Genomic DNA, 24,472 nt, shown 5'->3' with positions numbered 1-24,472 from the left:
ATCACAGAGAAATCCGGGACTGTATTGCCTCGTAGCCTTTTTTCTCATTGTTCATTTTAAACAGAGAGGAAATCTTAAAATTACAATTAGGAACAGCATAGGAATTCTGTATAATAATATGACAATGTCATATGACAAATTTTCATGGTAAATTTGGGAGCAGTACGGCATAGTGAACAACCAATGTAACAGTGAGAAAATTTGAAAATACCAAAATATACATGATTCCAAATTATCCCATTTCACCCTATTGGGGACTTACCAAAAGCTTGTAATTCGTGTATACGGTAAAAAATGTTGGAAATTGACCAAAATAATGGAACAAGTTTTCCTTGGAACAATTTTTTTTTTGGAATCAATTTGTACCTAGAGAAGATATTTCTTTGTTCCAAAAGGTTTTCTTTACAGTTTTGTTACGAAATATAGTCACAATTTTGTTAGAGTTTTCTTTTGGAACCGTTTTGATACGGTGGAATGTCTACAAATTTGAGTTGATTTCGTTTTTATACAAATTTGTTCCTGAAAGTTGGAATAAAATTTGTTGCATTCGGCTGTTTTGTTCCCACTGTCAGGAATAAATTGGTACATTTATTTATAACAATATTATTCCTACATCTGTAACATATTTGTTCCAAAAATTTTCGGTGTCCGTGGATGAGGTGATTTTTGGAACGAAATTGTTACGCATGGGCAATCTTTTTGTTCCCATTGTCGGGAACAAATTCGTGTAAGTGATTTCGTGTTACAGTTGAGGCGCTCGGAGCAAAAAAACTCTAAGTCGTATGCATTTCTCTATTAACTCTTTCCGGACCACAACATATCTTAGTGGTCAAATATGATACTTTTGTAGAGAAAGAATTTTCTCCGCCTCTGGGAAATTGGAAAACTCATGGGAACTCTCGTCCCCTAAAGAACGCAAAGGATACAAACTTGGACAAACTTCAATTTTCCAAAAGCCAATAATATCAATTTTGTGAATTATTTTTGCGTGTCAAATGACTCCTTTACAATGTTGATCACTAAAACAAGAAGAATTATTGACCGGTATCTTGTGGGATGTCCAGGAAGTGCTAAAAAGGACACCCAGCTCCTGCTTGCCAACAGATTCCTCAAAATATTTCACACAATAACACTTTAACACACATTTCTCTCAACACGATGTTATTGTAGACATATTAAGCTTTCTCAAGAGCCAAAAAACACTTCCTGGACAATCAGAATTCACCAAAATCTGGAAGAATAGGAAAAACTTCCCCGAAAGCAATCTCCTTCGCTGTCAAATGTCAAAATTATCGGCCATATTGACAAAAATTTCGCTCTCGCTTGAATTTTCTTACAAGGTTGGTGTCAAAAAGCAAATGGCGGGCATTGGCGGGATAACCTTACATTTGACCTCTAGATTTTTGTGGATGAGAGAGTACCCATAAAGTTTGAACAAGTTTTTTGAAAATTTAAGAAAAAATTGTTTTTCGAATTTATGTAATCTGTAATTGGTAGTTATCATACTTATTGGCCCCGAGAGGTTTTTCCTTATTCTGGTCTAGAAATATCAAAAAAGTCACAATATCTGCAAGGAAGCAGAAAATCGAAAATTCACGATTTTTGACCAAGAATATCTTAGCTCAGGAGTTAATTGGGATCCTGCAAAAAATATCCTAGATTTTGACATCCTTATAGTTTGTAATCATCCACAAGAATCGGAATTTTATCGATTCTAAATAGTCTAAAAAATTATTTTTTTCATGGGTACCCAGAGTCCCAAAGGAGACGAAAGAGTTAAAATAGCGTTGTTTCGCTCTGAGCTCCTCAGTTAAGGCCTATACTTCAGTCGAAATGGATTTCGGTGGCGAAAGTTCATAAGGAACATCAAATAAGAATCAACTTAAGAGTGTTTTATATGCAGACGCGTTCATGACGAAATCATATGCGAGTACTGGCAGCAGAAGGGGAAGGCAATCTCGAATTAAAAAAGTGAAACCATGTACAGTAGACTCTCAAATTCGGGCATATAGGACCGAAATGTCAGCCGAATTAGACAGAAATTCGGGCGACAAACTTTTTGAAATGCAACGAATTTTTATTCATGTGCATACAGATATAGAGTTTACGCACTCATGTATATCGTAAATTGCATGAAAATCCCTTAATAATGCAAAATAACATCATAACAGAGATAGAGCATGGCAAATTTGAGCATATTTGATTCATTTGATAATCATAATCAAACTTGAAAAATGACAACAAACTTTTTTCAAATGTAACCGCTGCCCGAATTAAAAAGTTGCCCGATCTTAAAAGAGCCGAATTAGCGAGAGTCTACTGTAGCACGAAAATTGTCACAGATTTAGCGTCCTCTTCGCTAAATCTGTTATCTGTAATCTTTTCGGTCTTTTTGTTTCTCCTAGAAGAAAAAAATTTATTCCAAAAATTTTCGGTGTCCGTGGACGAGCTACGTTTTGGAACAAATTCGTTACTAATATTGATTATCTTTTTGAGTCTCATAAAATGAACAAGATTGTGCCAAAAATTATGGTGTCCGTGGACGAGCTAATTTTTGGAACAAATATGTGCCGAAATTTTTTACCGTGTAAACTATAAACATGTCCGTAAACATTTGTAATTTTTTACAAATGTTTATAACACGATCACTCGCCTAGTATTCTTTGTTCACGGACAAACATTTCTTCGTAAATGTTCGTAAACACATACTCTGAAAAAAATGTTTTGTCAAATTAACAACGTAAGTTTGTAAAAAGGATGTTCTTCCATACAGAATATGGAAAAGTTCTGTCAAATCGATGGCCAACTGTATCTTGTTAAAAGTTTGTCAAAAGGGTGTTTTTCTATGTAAAATACAAGAAAAACTTTTGTTAAATGGGTAAATAACATCCCTTTCACAAAATTTCAACAAAATCCATTTGTTCGTTTAAAAAAACATTTTTTTCAGAGTAGAAAAGTCTTTCTAAAATTTTGTCATTTGTTCGTACAATTTTGTCAGATAAAGCTGTACGAACAAATGTTTGTAAAAGACCAAAAAATGCTCGTCAGGTCATTATATTACAAACAATGTTTGTAAAAAAGTACAAACTTCTATAAACTAGTTTTTGGGTCATACGATTTACGAAGTAGGAATTTTTAGTAGGAATTCACAAACATTTACGAGCTATTTTACAAAATATTTTTTTCTGTGTAGGGGAAACCGTCAACTTCAATAATGCCAAATAAGGTTATAAATTTCTCTAGTATGTAGAGGCTATTACACTTGGAATTGTATGGATCGGAGGCAGCCAAAATCCCGAATGTTCAAAATCCTGAAAGGGATAAAAATATATGGAGGATAATGTCTAGAATAATTTCCCAAGACACAGGAAATTTCCCTTTGCCTCCAGCAGCCGTGAGTCCAAAAATGGGAGTAATTATCACACTTTTAAGTATTCGGGATTTTGGCCCATTCCGGACTTTGGCTTTCGGAATTATGACCGGGATCCAGTTTGGATATGATTTACAGTAGACTCTCGCTCAATCGGTTCTTTTTCAATCGGGCGACAAATTTTGTTGACAATTTTCACGTTTAATTATGAAACTAATTTGCTCAAATTCGCTGTAGTTCTTCCAATTTTATCGTGTTTCTTTATAATTAAGCGCTTTTTGTGGAATTTACAAATGCTTTGACGCCCAAATCTACCAATAACCGAATGACATTTTGCCCGAAATGCCCATTTGAGAGAGAGTCTACTGTATACCCGTTCATACATTCCTCTATTTTGCACAATATTTTTTTTCTTAATGGGTTTTGATTTTACCGATTTTACTCTAGTACTTATTTTCATAAATAGGCCTCTTTTTATTAACCATTTAAATGAATTCAAATGTTAGAATATCATTAAAAAGAAATTCCCAATAAACAATACATAAATCTATCTGAGCAAACTCCAAAGAAAAAGTTTATTTACGTAAATAAATTGTTCTTTTACATTCCACCACCAAAGTCTACCTTTGTATTATAAATAAATAATAAATTATTTATTCATGAAATCTTTTAGATAATATTTTTTATATGACTACTAAAAGTTTTTAAAGTTGATATTTATTTTTAATGGTGAATCATCCAATGAAATAATAAGAAAAACTTTTTTTTTTTAAAACTGAATATTAAAGAAAAATATTTTCTTTTAGAATGTTCTGTAAGGAATATTATTTTAGGATTTAAAAATAAAAAGAATTATCTTGGAAACTACTGCTCGGGAACTGTATAATTTCCGTGAATGCTTTCTTTGTCAAAATACTCTGGAGTTTTTCTGAATAATGTTTTGCATAGGAATAATAACAACCATTCCAATGATCTTTCCCTGCGTGAAATAATATTTAGAAGAGATTCCCGGAAAGCCTCCCTCAACATAACCTCAAAAACTAATTCTAAAATTGTCTCTGCTTGGGTCTTACCTTTCTTTTATCTGCTCAAGATGCTCTGAGACTTGTATGGAGCCCTCGGTGGCACTTTGGGAAGCTGCAATGGAAAAAAACCCAAAAATTAGTGAACAATAGAGTGGCGTGGGGCCCCCAAAAATCGAGGCGTTCTGGAAAGAACGTCAAAAGTTGACAAACAACCTCGATTTACGCAATAAAACAATTTTTTTCTGCTACCCTTTTCACCCACAATTTCTGTTTTGGGGCCCACCCAAATGGCACAAAAGGGCTCTTGGGGCATTTGTGCAGCGATATGGGGATATTTTTGGTGGTCAGATAGGGCTCTTTATGCGCAATATCGCCCCCAACTGGAAGCCTCTTTTTTGTTTCACAGCCTCCTTACCTTTGTGGACACACACTTCAATGGACGACTTGGGGGTATTCCGTGAGCGGCTGTCTCTCCACTTTTCACAATAATCCAATTGTTCCACCACCACAATATAATGTTCAATCTGGAGCTTGATAGTTCAAGAACACTTTTCGCACAATTTTACCTCAATATCTGTCCATTATATGGGGGTTTTTGCCCAACAAAAAACCAATAAACACTCGAAATCACTCCAAGTTTACGAACGCCATCTTGTTTGCGGGGAACACACACACACTCTCACTAAAATTTCGCTATTGTTTTCATGCTATTGGGAAAGTCCCGCGAGGAATGGCGCTGCAATCGCTAAAAAGTCGTCGAATGTCACCCAACTCGCATAATTCAAACAAAATTTCCGTTGTCCCTGGGGCCTTGGCTATTTCCCCCATTTTCCCAAAATCACGAAATAATTAAGAAAAACACTGAATCAAAAAGAAAAATGAATATTTATTCAATGGAAATGAGTATTTGTTGTCTTTGGACACAGTGTAAATCTTGGTAAGATGGAGTTTGACTTTGAAAAGATTCTTTTTTTTTGGTTTTTTATGTTGCATTTTTTATGCTTCAAAATTACACGAATTTTATAACAATAATTTTTATCATCTCTCAAACTGAATGTTGCCTTTTTGCATTTATCACACAATTAACCACTGAGTATTTTTTTTATTTATTACTATGTAGATATTTCTTTTTTTTCTCATTTATTGGACAGTTAAAACGACACATTATTAAATGATAAAATCACCTACTAATTAATTAGACTTGGAATATTCAAATATATCATGTCTGAAGGAAATGTCCCTTAGTAAATCTCTTTGGCACAGAGCTTTCTCCCATTTTTTTTTTCAGCCCTTCCCAAATAAAAAACAAAACAGCTGCCCTGAATTACAAAAAAAAAAAAGAAAAATCTCTGACCAAAATAAAATTTGACCTAAAAGCAACTGAGAAAAAGGCAAAGTAAAAATTCTTTGGCATCAGTAGGAATTTTTCCTCGGCAAGAAAGTCAAAATGAAGAAAAAAAAGAAGGACTTAGCAGTGCGATGGGATGCCCTGGGTAATTGAGTTCTCCAAGACAATGTGAAACTCATCGAGAGGCTCAAGAATTTGCCGAAGGAATGTTAAGAGGCCCTTCTTGCGCATGAAACTCTGCTCTTCGTACATCTCCTGAGTGACTCGACTGGCAGCAATTGGCACCAGCATCCTGTGCAGGAGATGTTCTCTGGAAAATAAGAATAATAAAGGTAAATTACCCAACACATTAATTTATTTTTTTGCTTCTAAATAAAATAAATCGGTCAACGAAATTGCAAAAAACATGGTCCAACTCATTAGTATTTCCAAGACCTTTCAAACAATTTACAATTTGATGCAAAGATCTTACGAAATAAACCACAAATGGAAGCCTTACATTTGACCTTGAAAAAAGCTTAAAATGCAACCGAGGTCATTGACGTATTGGGAGGGATATTCCCTTCCTGTAAATAAAATGAAAGAGGAACAATCCGATCAAGTAAATTTTTCCCTGTTTGAAGCAATAGCAGTATTGAAAAACCATATCTAATAAAGGCATTTAGAGTAAGTGCGCCAAATTCCGGCCAGCTTGCAATTTCGGCCACCTTTTTTGTTCCTCGAATTTTCATGAATTTTTAGTTTTTACATACTCTAGAGATAACACAGCGCAAAAGAATAACAAAAAATGTGACTTCGACAAACGAGATGTCGTGAAAAAGACATTGGAAAAATTCCCGAAGGGCAAGGAACTATGAGAATTAAGGTGGCCGAAATAGGACACCAAACCTATGTCTACATTTTTATTCATTTTAAAATGTACTAAAAATGATTTTAGAGTAAAAAAAGACAATAAAATGTCTACAAGGCTCCAAGTAACACTCCTTAACTCTTTCCGGACCACAACATAGCCAGCGAACGAATTTCTGTAAAACTCACTTTATTGTAAGTCTTAGTGGTTAAATATGATACTTTTGTAGAGAAAGAATTTTCTCCGCCTCTGGGAAATTGGAAAACTCATGGGAACTCTCGTCCCCTAAAGAACGCAAAGGATACAAACTTCGACAAACTTCAATTTTCCAAAAGCCAATAATATCAATTTTGTGAATTATTTTTGCGTGTCAAATGACTCCTTTACAATGTTGATCACTAAAACAAGAAGAATTATTGACCGGTATCTTGTGGGATGTCCAGGAAGTGCTAAAAAGGACACCCAGCTCCTGCTTGCCAACAGATTCCTCAAAATATTTCACACAATAACACTTTAACATACATTTCTCTCAACACGATGTTATTGCAGACACATTAAGCTTTCTCAAGAGCCAAAAAAACACTTCCTGGACAATCAGAATTCACCAAAATCTGGAAGAATAGGAAAAACTTCCCCGAAAGCAATCTCCTTCGCTGCCAAATGTCAAAATTATCGGCCATATTGACAAAAATTTCGCTCCCGCTTGAATTTTCTTACAAGGTTGGTGTCAAAAACCAAATGGCGGGCACTGGCGGGATAACCTTACATTTGACCTCAAGATTCTTGCGGACGAGAATTCCCATCAAGTTTGAACAAGTTTTTTGAAAATTTAAGAAAAATCGTTTTCGAATTTATGTAATCTGTAATTTTTAGTTATCATACTTATTGGCCCCGAGAGGTTTTTTTCTTATTCTGGTCTAGAAATATCAAAAAAGTCAGAATATCTGCAAGGAAGCAGAAAATCGAAAATTCACGATTTTTGACTAAGAATATCTTAGCTCAGGAGTTAATTGGGATCCTGCAAAAAATATCCTAGATTTGGACATTCTTATAGTTTGTAATTATCCAGAAGAATCGGATTTTTATCAATTCTAGATAGTCTAAAAAAATTGTTGTTTCCATGGGTACCCAGAGTCCCAAAGGAGACGAAAGAGTTAATAACCACAATCCTAAATAAGTTTTGTTTTTCTTTGTTCCCCACATGAATCAAAATGCATTCATATTGATAAGTTTTAATAAGGAAAATAAAAACGAAATCGAGATTAGGCTATTTTACCTTATGTCGATCACTTAGAATAAGAAACGAATAACTCGCAGTAGGCCAATTTTACGAGAGAGCGATTTGAAGCTGAGATTTTACATGCAGAGTACAGTAGACTCTCTCAAATTCGGGCATATGGGACCGAAATGTCAGCCGAATTAGACAGAAATTCGGGCGACATGTGCATATAGATATTGAGTTTACACACTCATATATAACGTAAATTGCATGAAAATCCCTCAATAATGCAAAATCACATCAAAACTAAGACAAACCATGCCAAATTTGAGCATATTTGTTTCATTTGATAGTCATAATCAAACTTGAAAAATGACAACAAACTTTTTTCAAATGTAACCGCTGCCCGAATTAAAAAGTAGCCCGATCTTAAAAGAGCCGAATTTGCGAGAGTCTACTGTATAATGCCCAGTGCACAATAACTTTTGTTTGTAAACATGTTTTCAAAATTGTCTATGAGAGTGAAAGAGATGACTAGATATAGATTTCACTCCCTCTCATTGAAATGTCAAAAATATGTTTACTAAACAAAAGTTATTGTGCGTTGGGCATAAAATTTGAGATTTTAAATCTATATAACTTTGAAAATAATTATCTTTTAAGTATAATATTCACAGGAAAGGTAGAGGGTATAAAGAAGTATCTAAAAAGTGAAAAAGTGAATAAAAGGAGTTGTTCAATTGATATTCTGAGTCGTCGATTTGATTTGTTACAATGCTTGAAAAATGGGTATTTTATTTATTTGCCCCTTTTTAAAATGATGGGAATCACAAATAAATGAGACGCTCAGAGCAGAAGTGGGCTGTTTTAATAGGGAAATGCATACAAAGGAAACCACTTCTGCTCTGAGCGTCTCAAATCTGAATGCATTACTATTTATAAGTAATTCTAGAATAAGCAATAATAACTGACCTGAGACTGAGGCAAATGAAGAGCTGAAATTTCCCGTCCTTTCCCAAACTCTGGGTCACATTGTTGATTTCATCCATGAGATGACAGTAACATCGCCAAATGGTGGAAAACTCTTGCCTCGACGCCGGCGTCGATGGTGTTCCGAATGAGCTCTCCGGACTGCTTCCTGAGCTATTTGTTGGTGGAGAATTCTGAACACTTCCGCCCCCTCGAACCGCCTCCACAGACTCCTCCACGAGATTCAGCTCAAATTGCTCCTTAACTCGCACAAAATAGTCCCAGATATAGAGATTCCGCCCAAAGAGTCTCGTTGAGCGAAACCCAAAGAGAAAAGCCTGCTCCAGACATTTGACCAGGCCCTCTTCTCCACACAAGAGATTCGTCAGGGAACCGGCATCTCTCTCCCGGCTGGGTCTGTAGTGCCACTTGACAATGGCATTTACAGCATCGCCCAGTAAATGCTGGATCTCAGAGGGCTTCACTTCAGGACGGTGAATACTTGGACTCCTGGCACGCGGTGGAGTCCTACAGGCCTCAATTAGCTCATCATTGTCCACTGATCGGGGTACAAGTTGCCCAACTAGCAATCTCTCAGTGGAACCATCATCCACACCACGCCCAAGCCATCTTCCGCATGGGAACTTGTAAGTATGTCCTGTTACCTCATTCCTAACCACAACATGCTCAACCATCCATTTGGGCGACAATCCCGAATTATCATGGCCAATTCGCAGAGTTGTCAAAACTCCAAGATTCTTGTGCTGCTTCAACAAATAATACAACATCAGAAATGGGATTACAGACAAGGTGGAAAGGCTTTTCTTACGTGGAAGACAAATTCAAGAGTTCCCCTTGGCACAGATACTTGCTGAGTTTCGCCATTATTTCCCGAAATGGCCACCCAGACATTGGCAGATGTATTGGCTGAGCCAGTCCTTTTCGATGGGAAGATCACCACGCGATATGGAAGTTCTAAGAAATTTATTGGGTAAAAAAAAAAGAATTTAGAGATTCTGCCGATTTTCCATGATAGCCGTTTTCGGCGGTAAACTAATAAATTAAACTAATAAATACGCTCTCTAAAACAAGGAACAACTCATAAAAAAATGTGGCAAAACGACCAAGCTTAACGGATTATCAAACTCTAACTTAAACAAGCTTCAGATCTAAGGGCTTTGACAGACCTGAGGATTAGACGAGAGACGGCTTATACGGGCTTCAGACCTAAGGCTTAGCCATATGGCTTAACTTCTCTAATATCTTATCAGTCAAGATTTTTTAGAAAAATTTGATTTAGAATTGGATTATTACAGTCAAATTTGCAATTAGATTTTGAAAAATTAATAAAATCGGTTGGTGTTTAAGGTTTTGAGACCCTCGGGAACTGGGCTAAACCTCTAGTCTGAAGACGGTCTTAGTGTAATTATATTCGAAATAATGGTTAAACTACATTTCCATGATTTTCCACTAAGTCGTCTCTCGGCTTAAGTCGTAAGTGTGTCTGGGGCATAAGCCTTAGCCATATATGACTTCTCTAATTTATTATCAGCCAAGATTTTTTTTAAAGAAAATTTACTACTTAAAAAATCGTCAGAAGCAGATTAGAAATAAAACATGTGGATTTCAAATATGTTCACAGGGTTCACAGTCGATTTTGAACCAATTAGAATTTGTTTAAACTTGTCAGGGATTCAAGGCCTTTCAAACGAACCCAAATCTGTTCAAATCGGTTAACAAATAACCTTTCTAGGATTCTTTTTAACTTTAAACTTTGAAAACTTGTTATTATAGAAGATAGTAGGAGAGACTGGGGCAAAAAGTCACAAAACGGATATTTTATTTTTTTTACAAACTACTCGAGCGCTTCAGATATTTCTAATTAGTGCAGTTTTATAGGAAATTTACCGCTCTACAACTTTTTGAAATTAATTTTCCTCTATTTTGTAAGGAAATACGTTTATCGAGCCGTTTTCTAAAAGGTAATTTTGTGACCATTCTCAAAAATGCTGGGGCAAATAGTACCAGGCATGGGGTATTACCACATTTTGATTCGATCCATTACGGGATTCCGTAAATTTGAAAAAAATACCTAGACGACATATTTTAATAGAAAATTTATTCATTTACACCTTTGTAAAACACCGTTTTCTCTATCTGAACGAGAAAAGCGCTTTTCAAGCTATTTTATAAAAAACACACAACGGACTGCAAATCGTTTGACCAATGGAAACAACAAGCGGCGAGACATGGTAATGACGTTTCAGACATCAGAAATTGCTTCGCTTTTTTGTTACTTTTTGCTCTATACCTTTTGTTACTTTTTGTTACTGGGGTATTCCAAAAAGAAATTTCTGGACGATATTGGTGTCTGAGGACAAAATGTCCGCCTTGGCTTGTCTTGGATATGTCTAAAACATATCCAAAAATGGAAAGGATCGATGGTTTATTTCTTGAGATATTCCCAAAAGAGTGGTTTCTGGAGGAGTGGAATGAGAGGCAATTGCATGTGTTGTTTCGATTCCTTAGATTGACTTATGGGGGGGTACTCAGAACAATAAAAGTCACTAACTTTGTCTCTTTGGTCAGAAAATTGATCAGAAGAAATTCTGCTCTTCTAACCAGATTATTAGCAAGTGCAAGAAGAAGAGGTCGGACGTCTTTGAGATGTATGAATAAAATGTCCGCTAGGACACTCTCTAAAACATATCCAAAAATGAAATGCATCGATGTTCTGGTTCTTGAGATATTCCTAAAAGAGTGGTTTCTGGAGGGGAAGGATAGACGTGGGGATGATTTTGAAGTGACATTTGGATTCCTTGGATCAACTTATGGGGGGATATTCAGAACATTCCAAGTCGATATCTTCATCAGTTTGTCCAGAAAAAGGGATAGAAGGATTTCTGTAATTTTTTCTTTGTGTTTAACATTTCAAAATTCTTGCAAAAGTCGATGAATAAAAAAAAGTAAGATGTCCAAAAAAAAAAGTTTCTTCCACAAATTATACCCTTTGAGTTCCTCTAACAAATAGTCCTTGTGCGAGAATCGTGGATCACTCCTAAATTGCTTGTTCGAATTCTAAGAAACTTACGACATAGAAGGTCTATGGAGGATATCTATAGAAAAATTTTGAGCCGATATCTTTTTTTATCTTGGAAGATGTTGAATTTTGAATTTTTTGATTTGTTACTTTTTGCCCCAGTCAGTCTCCTCTATATTGACGAAATGCCATCCTAGGCGATTTGTAAAACTTATTCAAAAAAAAAAAGTTATTTTAATTGTCCTTGAATCGACTTATGGAGGAGGGATCCTGGAAAACTCATTTCCGGGGATGCATTCATTGTAAAACACAAGCCAATGTAATATGGTTAACGAGGTGGGGATGCCGGAAATCCTCGGGAAAAGACAATTCATTCAGGGAAACTCATCAACTCTTTCCAGAGCTTTCGGTTCGGTCTCCAAGCCTTCATTAATGATCAAGTCTTTCAAATGTTCTCTGAGATCCGTTTATTAATTGGGTCAGGATGTTCACAGGCCATATAGAGGACTTCTCTGACACCTTTTTTACAATTTTCTTCACTTTTCCTCTGTCTTTGGCTTTTTCGAGGTATCCAGAAGCTTGTCCGACAACGCCCAAGAAAGAAGAAAAGTGAAGAAAATTGTGAAAAAGGTGTTAGAGAAGTCCTAGAAAATTGTAAAAAAAGTCCCCCCATTCGCTCTATATGCCCTGTGAACATCCTGACCCAATTAATGAACGAAACTCAGAGAACATTTGAGAAACTTGACCACTGATGAAGGCTTGGAGACCGAGCCGAAAGCTCTGGAAAAAGTTGATGAGTTTCGCTGAGTGAATTGTATTTTCCCGACGATTTCCGGAATCCCCACCTCGGTACCTGGAACTGGAAAACTCCAAGTAACTATCTATAACCGTTTGGCTTCTAGCATAGGTGAAGCCTGAATCGATTAGACGGATAGGCGCAGTGTTTTGTGTCACTGTTTTCGTTTGCAATGTGATAAAATTTAGTTTGGGATTGTAGCACGTTTTTAGGAACAATTTCTGCGTTTCTATAGGCATTTTCGTGTTTTACTGCTCGAACTCTACAAAGACAGCAGTACCCCCCAAGGAATCATTGGTAGAATTTTGGAAATCTGAAGTTTCGGGTTTTTTATGTTACGCTATTTATCCGACCATCGTTTTATTAGTTCGTCTGCTTGTCCGTCCGCCCGTTACCACGCCTAGAGCTCAAACGGTTAGACATAGAGACTTGGGACCTTCGGGGAACCCCAAATAAGGTGACCCTGGGACCATTAACATGCCCTTCATACCCCCCTTTCTCCATGTTTTTGGGATTGCTCGAAAACGAATCCTGCGATTTTGTTTCATTTTTGGATATCTTTTAGAGATTACCTAGGTAGATATTTTGTCCTCAAACGAAAATATCTTTGAATCATTCTTAAAAACGGTTATTGAAGGTCAAAGGTCAAAAGTTTTAGAGAGCACATTTATCAATCGAATGGTATCATATTTGGGAATTCCCAAGAAGTCTCAATCGATCCCATTTGGTTAATATCGGTAAAGAACTACTCTGAAAAAAATGTTTTGTCAAATTACCAAGACAAGTTTGCAAAAAGGATGTTCTTCCATACAGAATATGAAAAATTTTTATCAAATCGGCGGTCAACTGGATCTTGTTAAAAGTTTGTCAAAATGGTGTTTTTCCATATAAAATGCAAGAAAAAGTTTTGTCAAATTGGTAAAAAAAAACATCCTTTTAACAAAATTTCAACAAAATCCGTTTGTTCGTTTAACAAGACATTTTTTTAGAGTAGTTCATAACTAATAACAAATTTTTATCCTAAAGTCAATTGTATTTCTCCTAAGCTATTTTGGGCGATGTTTTGTATCATTTATAAATCGATTCAAAACGGTTGTGAACCGGTAAACTTAAGAAGAATGTGCTCTGTGGGAAAAAGACTTTGCGAAATCCCCAAACTCCTATTTTACTAGTGTTACTGTGTTTTGTGAAACTTTTCTATCTTCCAGAGTTGTTTCCGCATTACAATAAATTATTTCATGTTCCCAAAAATGTTTCATGTCTATTGAAATGTTTCCCAGTTATTGACCGCGGTTTTTGCAGGTTTAAAAACATTTCGCCGCTATTAAAAGTGTTTTTTTTTTATTTAATTTTTATTTATATTGTTTCAGTTAGACACTTAATTGATCTAGATCTAAAATAGTCTTAATCTGTAAATTTAAAAAGTTAATGCTAATCCTAGAAAACGAAAAAGTTACGGTCGTAGCTTGTACATAAAGTGATTTAGAATTTAGATTGACCCATGCGTTTTCTTCATTCTAAATTCCTTCTGAATGTAAGTTTCGTAGAAAACTCTCATCCTGAGCAATCCTCCCGAACACCATACCGAGGATGTCAAGGATCCTTCCAAAAAAATCATGATACAAATGGATGCTTATTATTAAAGTACTTGGATGAAATACTCTTCTTAAAAAAAACATTTCAGTGAGATTAACACTTAAGTGTATACTTCGGGAGAGAAAGCCATGAATAATTAATTAAATAACTGAGCCAAGAGAGTCCTGCTCGATCTAGTGAAAATCTAAGGAATAAAATTAGGCAGAAAAATAATTCTCCTCAGAGTTTCGTTAGGCCGGTTAGGCCCTTTTAATAAGTGATTAACTAAAAAGTTTAAAATTAACCTTTTACTTTGATAAATAATGTACAGTAGACTCTCTCTCAAATGGGCATTTGGGGCGAAATGTTATCCGGTTTATCGATAGATTTGGGCGTCAAGGCCTTTGTAAATTCCACAAAAAGCGCTCAATTATAAAGAATCACGATAAAATAGGAAAAACTACAGCGAATTTGAGCAAATTAGCTTGATAATTAAACGTGAAAATTGTCAACAAAATTTTTCGGCCGATTGAGCGAAAGTCTACTGTAGGTAAATCTTCACATCGTATTTATTTTTCCCTTTTCCTTTCAATTTTTTTCCCTAAAAATATTAGTATTATAAAACTCTTGAAAGTTACTTTGGACAATTTTTCATTATGACAATGACCTTGAATTATTCCCTCTAAAGACTTTTCAAGATCAAAGATTGAATCGTTAGAGCGTTTTATCAGACACGATTTCGAACAATTCGCAAGGTTGGGACGCTTTGCCATCACTTTTTAGTTCCAAATTTTAAAAAGAGTAAAATATTCTAATAAAAAAGTCAAAAATTTGATAAAAATAATAATTTGGAAGCTTACTTGTGGTCGGATAGGTGTTCGTGAAGCAAAAATAATCCACAGCATTTAGCGTAAGTAGATGATAGAGAAACTGTTCCTTCTCTTCTTCGCACCTCAAGAAAGCCGATCTCTTGTACAGTGACCTCAGGAGAGCCGTATCCGCCAAAAGTGCCCTGAGATGCCTCGAGAGAAGCTTCTTTTCAAGTGACAGTCTCACAAAAGCCCTTGCATATCCAATATGTGTTTTAACATCAGTCATTGCAAGGATATTCTTAATGTCAACTTCTAGTGACTCTGGCAGTGGTCTTAGTTGTTCAGGACCCAAACTCTTGCGGTCCCTTGACTTTGATCTACCCCTTGTTGGACTCGGAGGAGCCTCAGGTTCAATTGCCATTGTCGAGAGATCTTGTACAAATGTAAAGTGCGTTAATTAAGGGACCTAAATCAAACTGAAATCTTTTAAACACAAAAAAAATCAAAGAAAAAAACGCATCATGCGTGCAAAAGAAGAGATATACTACATTTTAATTATTACCACGTTTCTAGTGGGCTGATTTTTCCTACATCACGTGCATTAGTTTGAAGAGGAAATTGCATAGATATTATGAAAGTCTCGCGAGAGTGTGCAAAGAAAATTCGTCAGTGAGACAAACACAAAATAAAACTCACCATTGATAAAATGTTTATAAAATTGAACACCAAAAATGGATGTGACAGTGGATGGAATTATGAAAAAACGAAGAGGTGAAACATCCTCCTCTTTGTGCTTCTTCACAATAATTGACGTGCGATCTACACACAACAAAATTGTTAGCGTGAACAACATAAAACATATTTTTTAAAAAAAAACTCTATTGATAACTTTTCAATAAAGAGAAAATAATTTGAACAATGAATGAAAAAAAAAAGAATAAAAGGGAAAAAATGAAAAAAGCAATAGTAAGTACACAAAAAAAATTAATCCCAAATATTTTCTGGACACCTACAGTCCATTCTTTTCCTGAGAACGCACCAAGCCAGAGCTGATTGATTTTCCGACACAACATCCCCCAAATATTCAAAATGGTTAGCACAACAGAGATACAAAATACAGAAAGAGAGAGAGATATGAAATAAGTGAAATTCCCTTTAAAATATTAAATTAGGAAAACTCACCTGGAGTGAGGTAGTTGTTGTCAATAGGCTTGGACGTATTAGTACACTCTTGAATCTCCAGATATGACTGAAGATGATTCCAAAGTGCACTCTTCCCCTGCTTATTTTGCATTCCATGGGACCAAATCTTCTCCAAAAGGTCACATAATGAAGCAATCAAAGTATTTTCCTCAACTCCATTCACCGAAACCTCACCACTTAGACCCAATTCAACTGCTTCACTGCCCATTTTCTCTAGCAACATCCTCTTTGTCTTGCTCTTGCAGTCCTTTAAATAAAAGGATATGCAATTTTTCACATGATTTTTTGATATATTTTTTTTAACTTGAAAATACAAGGTTAAGACTGATTTAACTCTTTCGTCTCTTTTGGGACTCTGAGTACCCAAAGAAGCATATGAATATTCTATGAAAAACAATGTTTTTAGACTATTTAGAATCGATAAAAATGCAATTCTTGTGGATTATTACAAACTATAAGGATTTCCGAATGTAAGATATTTTTTGTAGGACCTCAATTAATTCCTGAGCTTAGATATTTTTGATTAAAAAATGATTGCAGCATATACTTCGGTCCGGAAAGAGTTAACGTTAAAATCATTATTGGTTATGTAATTTACTTTCGAGGTTATAGTCAATTAGGTTATATTGTACCTAACCTCAAATAATTTTGATAACTAATTTTAAATGTTAAGGTCACATTTTTTGATTATTGATTGAGACATACAAGATGTATAAGGAATTTGCTTCATTATGCCACATATTGACAAACACTTATAAGGAGGCCTTAAAAATGAAATCCTAACCTCGGAAAATTTATAAAAGGTTAGAATTTTTCAAATTTACAAGCTTAATACAGCTTTGAAACCCAAGCTGTAAAACACCACTTTGAAAATGAATATTGAAAGTTTTATTTTTAAAACTGAAGTTTGAGGTTAGATGCAATATAATTCCACAACCTAAACGGAATCTTTCGGAATAAATAATTTTAAAAAATTGCAATAGTTATGCACTTAAGAAAGATTTTTTGTTGTAAGTAAAAAAAATCAGAAATTTCTTTGTAGACTAATAGACTCTGCTACATGAAGTATAACATTGAATTCTCAGGGTTATATCTAACATAACCTATAGCGGTCTTCAGACTTCAGTTCCTGAAGGTCTCAAACTCCTAAATAGCAACCAATTTTATTGATTTTTCAGAATCTTATAGGTTGTCCTTAATAATCCAATCCTGAGTTTAATTTTCCCAAAAAATCTTGATCTTTTCACAGAAAATCTTGGTAGTTAAACCATATGGCTAAGACCATAGACTCTCGCTAATTCGGCTCTTTTAAGATCGGGCTATTTTTTAATTCGGACGGCTGTTAAATTCGAAAAAAGTTTGTTGACATTTTCAAGTTTGATTATGATAATAAAATGAAGCAAATATGCTCAAATTTGCCATGGTTTGTCTTAGTTTTGATGTGATTTTGCATTATTAAGGGATTTTCATGAAATTTACGAAATCTGAAATTTGAAAAATCGTTGCATTTCAAATAATTTGACGCCCGAATTTCTCTCTAATTTGGGTGACATTTCGATCCCAAATGCCCGAATTTGAGAGAGTCTACTGTAGTTACAGTCCACTAGACTAGGTTCAGTCTAGTTACTTAAAGTCTCAAAATCCGAAATATCAACCTATTTTATTGTTTTTTTCAGCATCTAATTCGGCATTTGTGCCTAATAATTCAATACTAAATTATTTTTTTCAAAAATAAATCTTAATTGAAAAGAAATTAGGGTAGTTAAACCATATGGTGGCTAAGTCTTAGGTGTGAAGTATGAAGCCCGTATAAATCTTAGATCTGAAGCTCATATAAGACTTATCAAAATAATTTAATGGGTAAATAAGAAAATAAGGCCCAATATCAATTGAGAGACAAAATAATGTTGAAAATTTTTTCTAATGTTTTCAAAACGATCTAAATCAGTGTATAAGCAGTGTATAAATCAGTGTATTTTATTCAAGAAAAGTAAGTCCGTTTTTAGCTATTTCGATAGTTCATGACAAAAATATGACTCATTCAATTATCAATTACAAAAATCATAATCCAATTACATCTTGAAACCGATTCGATTTGTCTGAAATTTAAGAAATTAATCAAATCTAAATAAAAGCTGTCTAACCGTGCTATCACACTACACTGAAAAAACTATATAGGACTGATTCCCATAAGGTGACCCATAATGATGAATTAATGATTCTTGTATCGTCAATTCCTATACGTATAGGAATATGCACCATAATTGTAGAAATGTTTCTAATTATTATAGTAATGTTGACTATGATTTAAAATGCCACTATTTTGTATAGGAAATAGCCCAATATTGATGGGAAATTTTATAAAATTACATGAATTCAATGGACACAATTCAATATGCCATAGAAATTTCTTCCATTTAATATTGAGAAATATTCAATTCCTATAATAATTGTAATTATTACAGTTCAAGAAATATTACCATGTGATACTTGATTAATTACAATGTAATATAGCAAAATTATGAAAAAAAAGTTTGAATTTACGGAGAATAATTAGAGCTTCATTATAGTTCCGATTGCCTTTGATATTGTGATAAGTGCCTTGCAATATAGGATACATTATAATATAAAACAAAAATTATTACATCTCACATTGCAATAGCTACTAAAATTATTGGCTATTTTCCTGTAAAATATAGGAATACCTTTACAATTTGGGAAACAAAAATTCATTTTTAATAATGGAATTATTCAAATTACAAAGGTAAAAATTACCATACTGTAGTGTATTTTAGGTAATAGTAACTGGAACTAATTATCAGCAAACAGGAAATAAATCAATACATCATAGTAATATCGACCAAGGAATTATCTGATCACAAATTAACCCATTCCTTACCATGGTATTATATATCATACGCGAATTGAGTGATTTTAGATGATTTATTCCTGGGCAACTGATACTCAAATTACTATCGAGAAGTAATTTTTAGTTACTTTAGTCCTTCAATTACTTGGAAAAAATAGCCCGACAGAGATGGAAATACATTTTGTTGTTCTTTTCTCGCTCCGTGTGAAGTCATACAAAAATTTTGCTCAAAATGGCGGACGAAAAATTCGACATCCCGTCGAATTTCTTAAAATTGGACTTTTTCCTAATTCTTGATTTGAATTCTAGTCGTCAATTTGCTTTCTTGGATAGTTACTCTATCTTAATCAGTAGAGTTTGTAATGAATGAATGTACAGAATTTAAATTCGGTGACCGTTAAGACGAGTGTTTGAGAGCGGCTCCCCGCGACCCCATAATAGATAAAAAAAAATCTTTTCAAAAAAATCATTGATTAATCTGTAAGAAACTAATTCCAAAATATGAACATTCTATCTTAAGTATTTCTAGTACATTGACTGAATGGGTTAATAAGAAAAACTATATTACCATAATTTTGTGAATTCATTACTATATAAACAAAGCGATTATTTTGGGATGATATAGTAATATATACAATATATTTTGTAAAAAAATGCTACATTTTTGGTTATCATTGCTACACGATTTAGGCGTCTTTCCAGTGAGGCATAGGAAAACCTTTACACTTTCAAAAATAATTAAAATAATAATTTTAATAAAGGAATTATTCTGCTTATCAAGGCAATAATTACTATACTGTAGTGTATTTTAGATAAAAGTAACTGGAACTCATTATCAGGAACCAAGAAATTAATCAATACAACATAGTAATATCGACCAAGGAATATTCTGATCACAAATTAATAAGAAAAACTATGAAGAAATTGCAAATTGTACACCTGAAGAAGGAGGCAAACCCCTCCGGAAAGTCGGCTTCAGAAATTAAAAGGAGAAAGGAGCCAAAGGTCAATACCGTGTTTCACTGTCCCTCATACTCAGTTTACTGGACGAAAATTATCTAGCACTTTTCTTCTTTTAAGCACTGAGATTATATTATTTTTATAAAATATAAACCAGTAACCAGTCAGAAACTTATCTGGTAACGGTCGTGAATTACCTCTTTCCTTTATTTCGAAAACGGCTTAGGCGAACATTTCGTCCAGCCATACCTATGACCGGAAAAATCTCCGTTTTGGTTCTAAAGGACAATCACTCTGGAGGCTTTATTTCTTAACCGATTTGGTTAAATTTAGATTTTTTGGAATGGTAAAGGTATTGAAAATTCGAACAAGACTGTGTCAGTTCCAATCGGTGAAGAATTGGTCAAGTAATTGATTTATTTTTCTCGAATATTCGTTTATATTTGTGCGTAAGCATGTTGCTAACGAAAACATTTTAAGATACACATTTTCTAACCAAACCGTTATCCACTCAAAATCATGCGAAAATTTAATTCACAGATAACTTCGCTCCTTGGAAATTACAAGGGGCCAACTCACTTTTTGGCGATTTTGAGATTTTATTGCACTCAGACAGAGAATTTAATAAGATTTCAGATGATATGAGTCAATAAATTTCATTATAAGAAAAAAATTTCAAAATTTTACTCTTTATGATTGCTTGCGCGGTTTTATTTGAAGTCAAGGGGCACAAAATAGATTTAACGTTGAAATTTTTGTGAAACAAGGGACTAACTCAAGCAAGTTGATCCCGTGTCACTCTAATTTCATGAAAATTTGCGCATCATTTAGAATGACAAAGAGCTAACTCATAAAAAACATATTTTGAAAGGTAAAAATATGTATGTTTCGATGTTTATAATAATGCTCATACAAATAGAAAAGAATAAAATTATTTTTATTAACATACTTAATTGAGATAATTTATTTATACAAAGTTGAATCTTTCATACTGTCTCCTGAAAAATGGCTCAGTTTGAGTTGGCCCCTTGTAACTTCCAAGGAGCGACTTTATCTTGCTAGTTAGCGCATTCCGCAAAGCTGGAACGATTCACTATCACTTTTACACTGTGAGAGAAATCCGAAAAAGTTAAAATAACATTCCGGAAATGTTAATTTTACCCTGCATTATTGATCCGAAATCGGTGTAAATATTACCCTTTTTAGGTGTGTTAGGGGTTAAAGTTACCCTTTTTCATGTTAATTTTACCTTTAAAAAGGTGTAAAATCAACATTAAAAAATGTTGATATATTTTTACATCTAAAAAGTGTTAAAGTTACGAGGAAAAAAAGTTAATCGCACCCCCTTTTTTTCTCAGTGTAGAATATATTAAGGAGTTACAGTTATTCCGAAACATAGGAAAATTTTTAGTCATTACGAAGCTTGGGATCCTACAATGCATGGGCACGTTCCTTACAAATGTAAATTATTTATTTATTTATATTAACATAATACGTAATGTTGTGAGAAAAGTTAATTAGGTTAAATAAAAAGAAACCTTTAAGAAACGTATAAATTTTCCTCAGTAAATTGATTTTCAATAAAAAAAACAACACTTATGAAAAATGTTAATAATAGCAAAATATCTTACCTTGAGTAGCTTCTCCACAAACGTCCAATTAGCTTGAGCCAAGAGGGTGGGATTCATTTCATTTGTGGTGAGGCTCGCTGGCTGTCGATTGGAACTCGGAATTTCCGGCGGTTTCCCTTCCAGTGAAATTTCTTTCACTCTCCATTTTGCCCCATTTTTCACACGTCTCAAGCTATTCCCCCTGGAATGACAGAAAACAAATGGAACATCTCTTATAATGAGTCAAGGCTGAAAAGAAAAAATGCCTGACAAAGAAAACAAGTTTGTAGGAGAAATGAAAATACAAAGATGAAAAGGTTTTTTCATTTAGAAATTATGTTTATGTGAAAGAAATAATATATAGAAAACAGTGAGAGAGAAGGATGAATTAAAGTACGTAGAAGTTTCTGTGATGAAAAAAAATAAAATCAAAACTCTCAGAGATTCTTTTTCATAAGACATAAATATATTTCACTAAAATAAAATAACCAGGATATTTTACAACGTGAAAATAATACTGTTTTATACTAAAAAAAAAAATATGTAAAAAAATAATATTGCTTCTTACATAAACATAATTCTGTACATTGTGTGATATGGCATTCTCTTTCATTTACAACATTTTTTTGTGATCTGTGACAGTAAAAAAGACAAATAAAAATACATCAAATAAACAATTCGAAACATGCACCATGCACTCCACAAAAACAAATTAAAAAAAAAACAATAGATAATTTATGTGACGAAAAATTGCACAAAAAAAAACATAAATGAGAATTTGCTTTTGTACGGAACACTACCTCGAGGCGGATTCCTGATTGAGCACAGACTTATCGAGAATGGGAAAACTGCGAAAGTAGGCTGGACGATTGGGAAGAATTTCACTGGGAGGAGCAACTTCCATATCAACACTGTTAAGCCTCTTCTCCAATATCTTCAGCGTCTCTCTGGCCGAGATACATGGCTCATAATTTGATGTACGAATGATGCTTTCTCCCCCAAAACGTTTCCTAAAGAAATTTGATTTTTTTATTGCTTGCTTAATTTTTGGGCAGACATAAATTGAGAAACATAAACGTTTTCATGACGTAATAGATAAGGCTGACAATAGTTTCGTCGACGTAAAAATAAAGACAAAGTTATTCGTAATTAATTTCATATTTTGAACCACTAATAAAATTTTACACCCAATATACAATGCATATATTGTGTTCTTGCGTAATACCGCACGGTTTTTAAAACAAATTAAAATTTTACAAAATAGCCTTTTTTATTACTTATTTTTAAATTTAATTTAATTCAATTTAATTATTATTTTTTTTACTACACTGAGAGAAATCCGAAATAGTTAAAATAACATTCCGGAAATGTTAATTTTAGCCTGCATTATTGATCCGAAATCGGTGTAAATATTAGGATTTTTAGGTGTATTAGGGGTTAAAGTTACCCTTTTTCATGTGAATTTTACCCTTAAAAGATGTAAAATTAACATTAAAAAATGTTGATATATGTTTACACCTAAAAAGTGTTAAAGTAATGAGGAAGAAAAGTTAATCGCACCCTTGTTTTTTTCTGAGTGTACTGTAACTCAGAGAGAGAGAGAGAACATTGTATACAATCCGCTTTTTTTCTACTTGTCACCGTTACCGGAGCATAAACGGTAACAAATATCAATTTCTGGTTTTCGGTAACCTTCAATAAAAAAAAAAACATTATCTTCCAACGTCAAATTGATCCCAGTTGTTTCAATAATTCTTTCCCATTCTGTTATTGATCCTATCCCATTCTAAATTGATACCATAAAATACTAGAATCTATACTTCAGTGGGATAAAATCAACACCTTCTGTCCTTTTGGAATCGGTTGCGGCAGGCGGCTGGTAATAACGCGTCTTGTGCGAGTGTATATAAAGTGAAATAATCAATAACAAAATGGGATAAAATCAATGCCAAAATGGGACAAAATCAATGCCAGAATGGGATAGAATCAATACCAAAATGGAATAGAATCAATACCAGAATGCGATAGAATCAATCCTGGAGTACTCTAAAATCAATACCAAAGGGGGTATGAAAATCAATTCGAAAAATAGGATAGAAATACCCGAAAATTAATACGAAAACTAGGATAAAAATATCCTGAAATCAATACGAAAAATGGGATAAAAACACCCTAAAATCAATGTAAAAATGGAATCAAATCAATGCCGATATACCCTAAAATCAATACCAAAATGAGATAAAAATAATACCACAATACCCTTGAATCCAATACTATAATGAAATAAAATCAATACTAAAGAGGTATTGATTCTAAAGAATATTTTTAATCAATGCGTAAATGGGATGAAATCAATACCGAAATACCCTAAAATCAATACTGATTGCGATTGAAAATTAATGAATTTATGGTATTAAATCAATGACAGAGATTTCTTGAATTTTATCCCAAAATACCCTAGAATTTAATACTTAGGAGCAGGGGCGTAGGAACGTAATTTGCTCACGGGGGGGAGCAAATTTTTTTTTTACTTTTCAAATTTTTGAAAATATACACTCATCCTTAATGGACTCTACACACTAGAGATTTTTATGTCCATATTAAAGAGTTTTTCCTACACAAGCGTAGGGAATTTGCTCCAATATGAACATAAACTTCTCTAGTGTGTAGAGGCCATAAGGGGGAGTGTAAATTAGAAGATCAAAAGTGGTCTATATTTTTTTATTGTTTAAATCGATAGATAAACTATCTTAGAATATATCATAAATAAATTTCAGAAGCTTATTCGAAGTACATTCGAAGTAACAGAACCGAAAGCAAATGAGC

The 24,472-nt window shown here is 33.9% G+C and overlaps 2 protein-coding genes across 5 annotated transcripts in view; both read right to left on the bottom strand.

Annotated features, from left to right (window-relative positions):
- Nucleotides 1–5,090, bottom strand: part of LOC129804086 (AF4/FMR2 family member lilli-like) — a 30,558-nt gene extending 25,468 nt beyond the window's left edge. The window contains exons 1-2 of one of the 2 annotated variants that reach the window (XM_055851119.1): nt 4,811–5,090; nt 4,444–4,507 (exon numbers count right to left, since the gene is read on the bottom strand). The gene's annotated coding sequence lies outside the window, so the exon portion shown is untranslated. The remainder of the gene's footprint in view (nt 1–4,443; nt 4,508–4,810) is intronic. The other variant, XM_055851120.1, reaches the window with a different exon arrangement.
- A 171-nt stretch (nt 5,091–5,261) lies between these two features.
- Nucleotides 5,262–24,472, bottom strand: part of LOC129804083 (DENN domain-containing protein 5A) — a 48,340-nt gene continuing 29,129 nt past the window's right edge. Inside the window, exons 5-12 of one of the 3 annotated variants that reach the window (XM_055851114.1) lie at nt 22,447–22,656; nt 21,668–21,848; nt 16,187–16,454; nt 16,018–16,053; nt 15,053–15,436; nt 9,611–9,756; nt 8,785–9,545; nt 5,262–6,053 (exon numbers count right to left, since the gene is read on the bottom strand). In XM_055851114.1, coding sequence (XP_055707089.1) covers nt 5,864–6,053; nt 8,785–9,545; nt 9,611–9,756; nt 15,053–15,436; nt 16,018–16,053; nt 16,187–16,454; nt 21,668–21,848; nt 22,447–22,656 — 2,176 coding nt within the window. In that variant the 3' untranslated portion in view covers nt 5,262–5,863. The remainder of the gene's footprint in view (nt 6,054–8,784; nt 9,546–9,610; nt 9,757–15,052; nt 15,437–16,017; nt 16,054–16,186; nt 16,455–21,667; nt 21,849–22,446; nt 22,657–24,472) is intronic. The other 2 variants (XM_055851115.1, XM_055851116.1) reach the window with 2 other exon arrangements.

Source organism: Phlebotomus papatasi, chromosome 2 (assembly GCF_024763615.1).
Source record: "Phlebotomus papatasi isolate M1 chromosome 2, Ppap_2.1, whole genome shotgun sequence".
NCBI lineage: Eukaryota > Metazoa > Arthropoda > Insecta > Diptera > Psychodidae > Phlebotomus > Phlebotomus papatasi.
The sequence above is the reverse complement of the archived record's forward strand: the minus strand, read 5'-3'. Positions and strand labels throughout refer to the sequence as shown.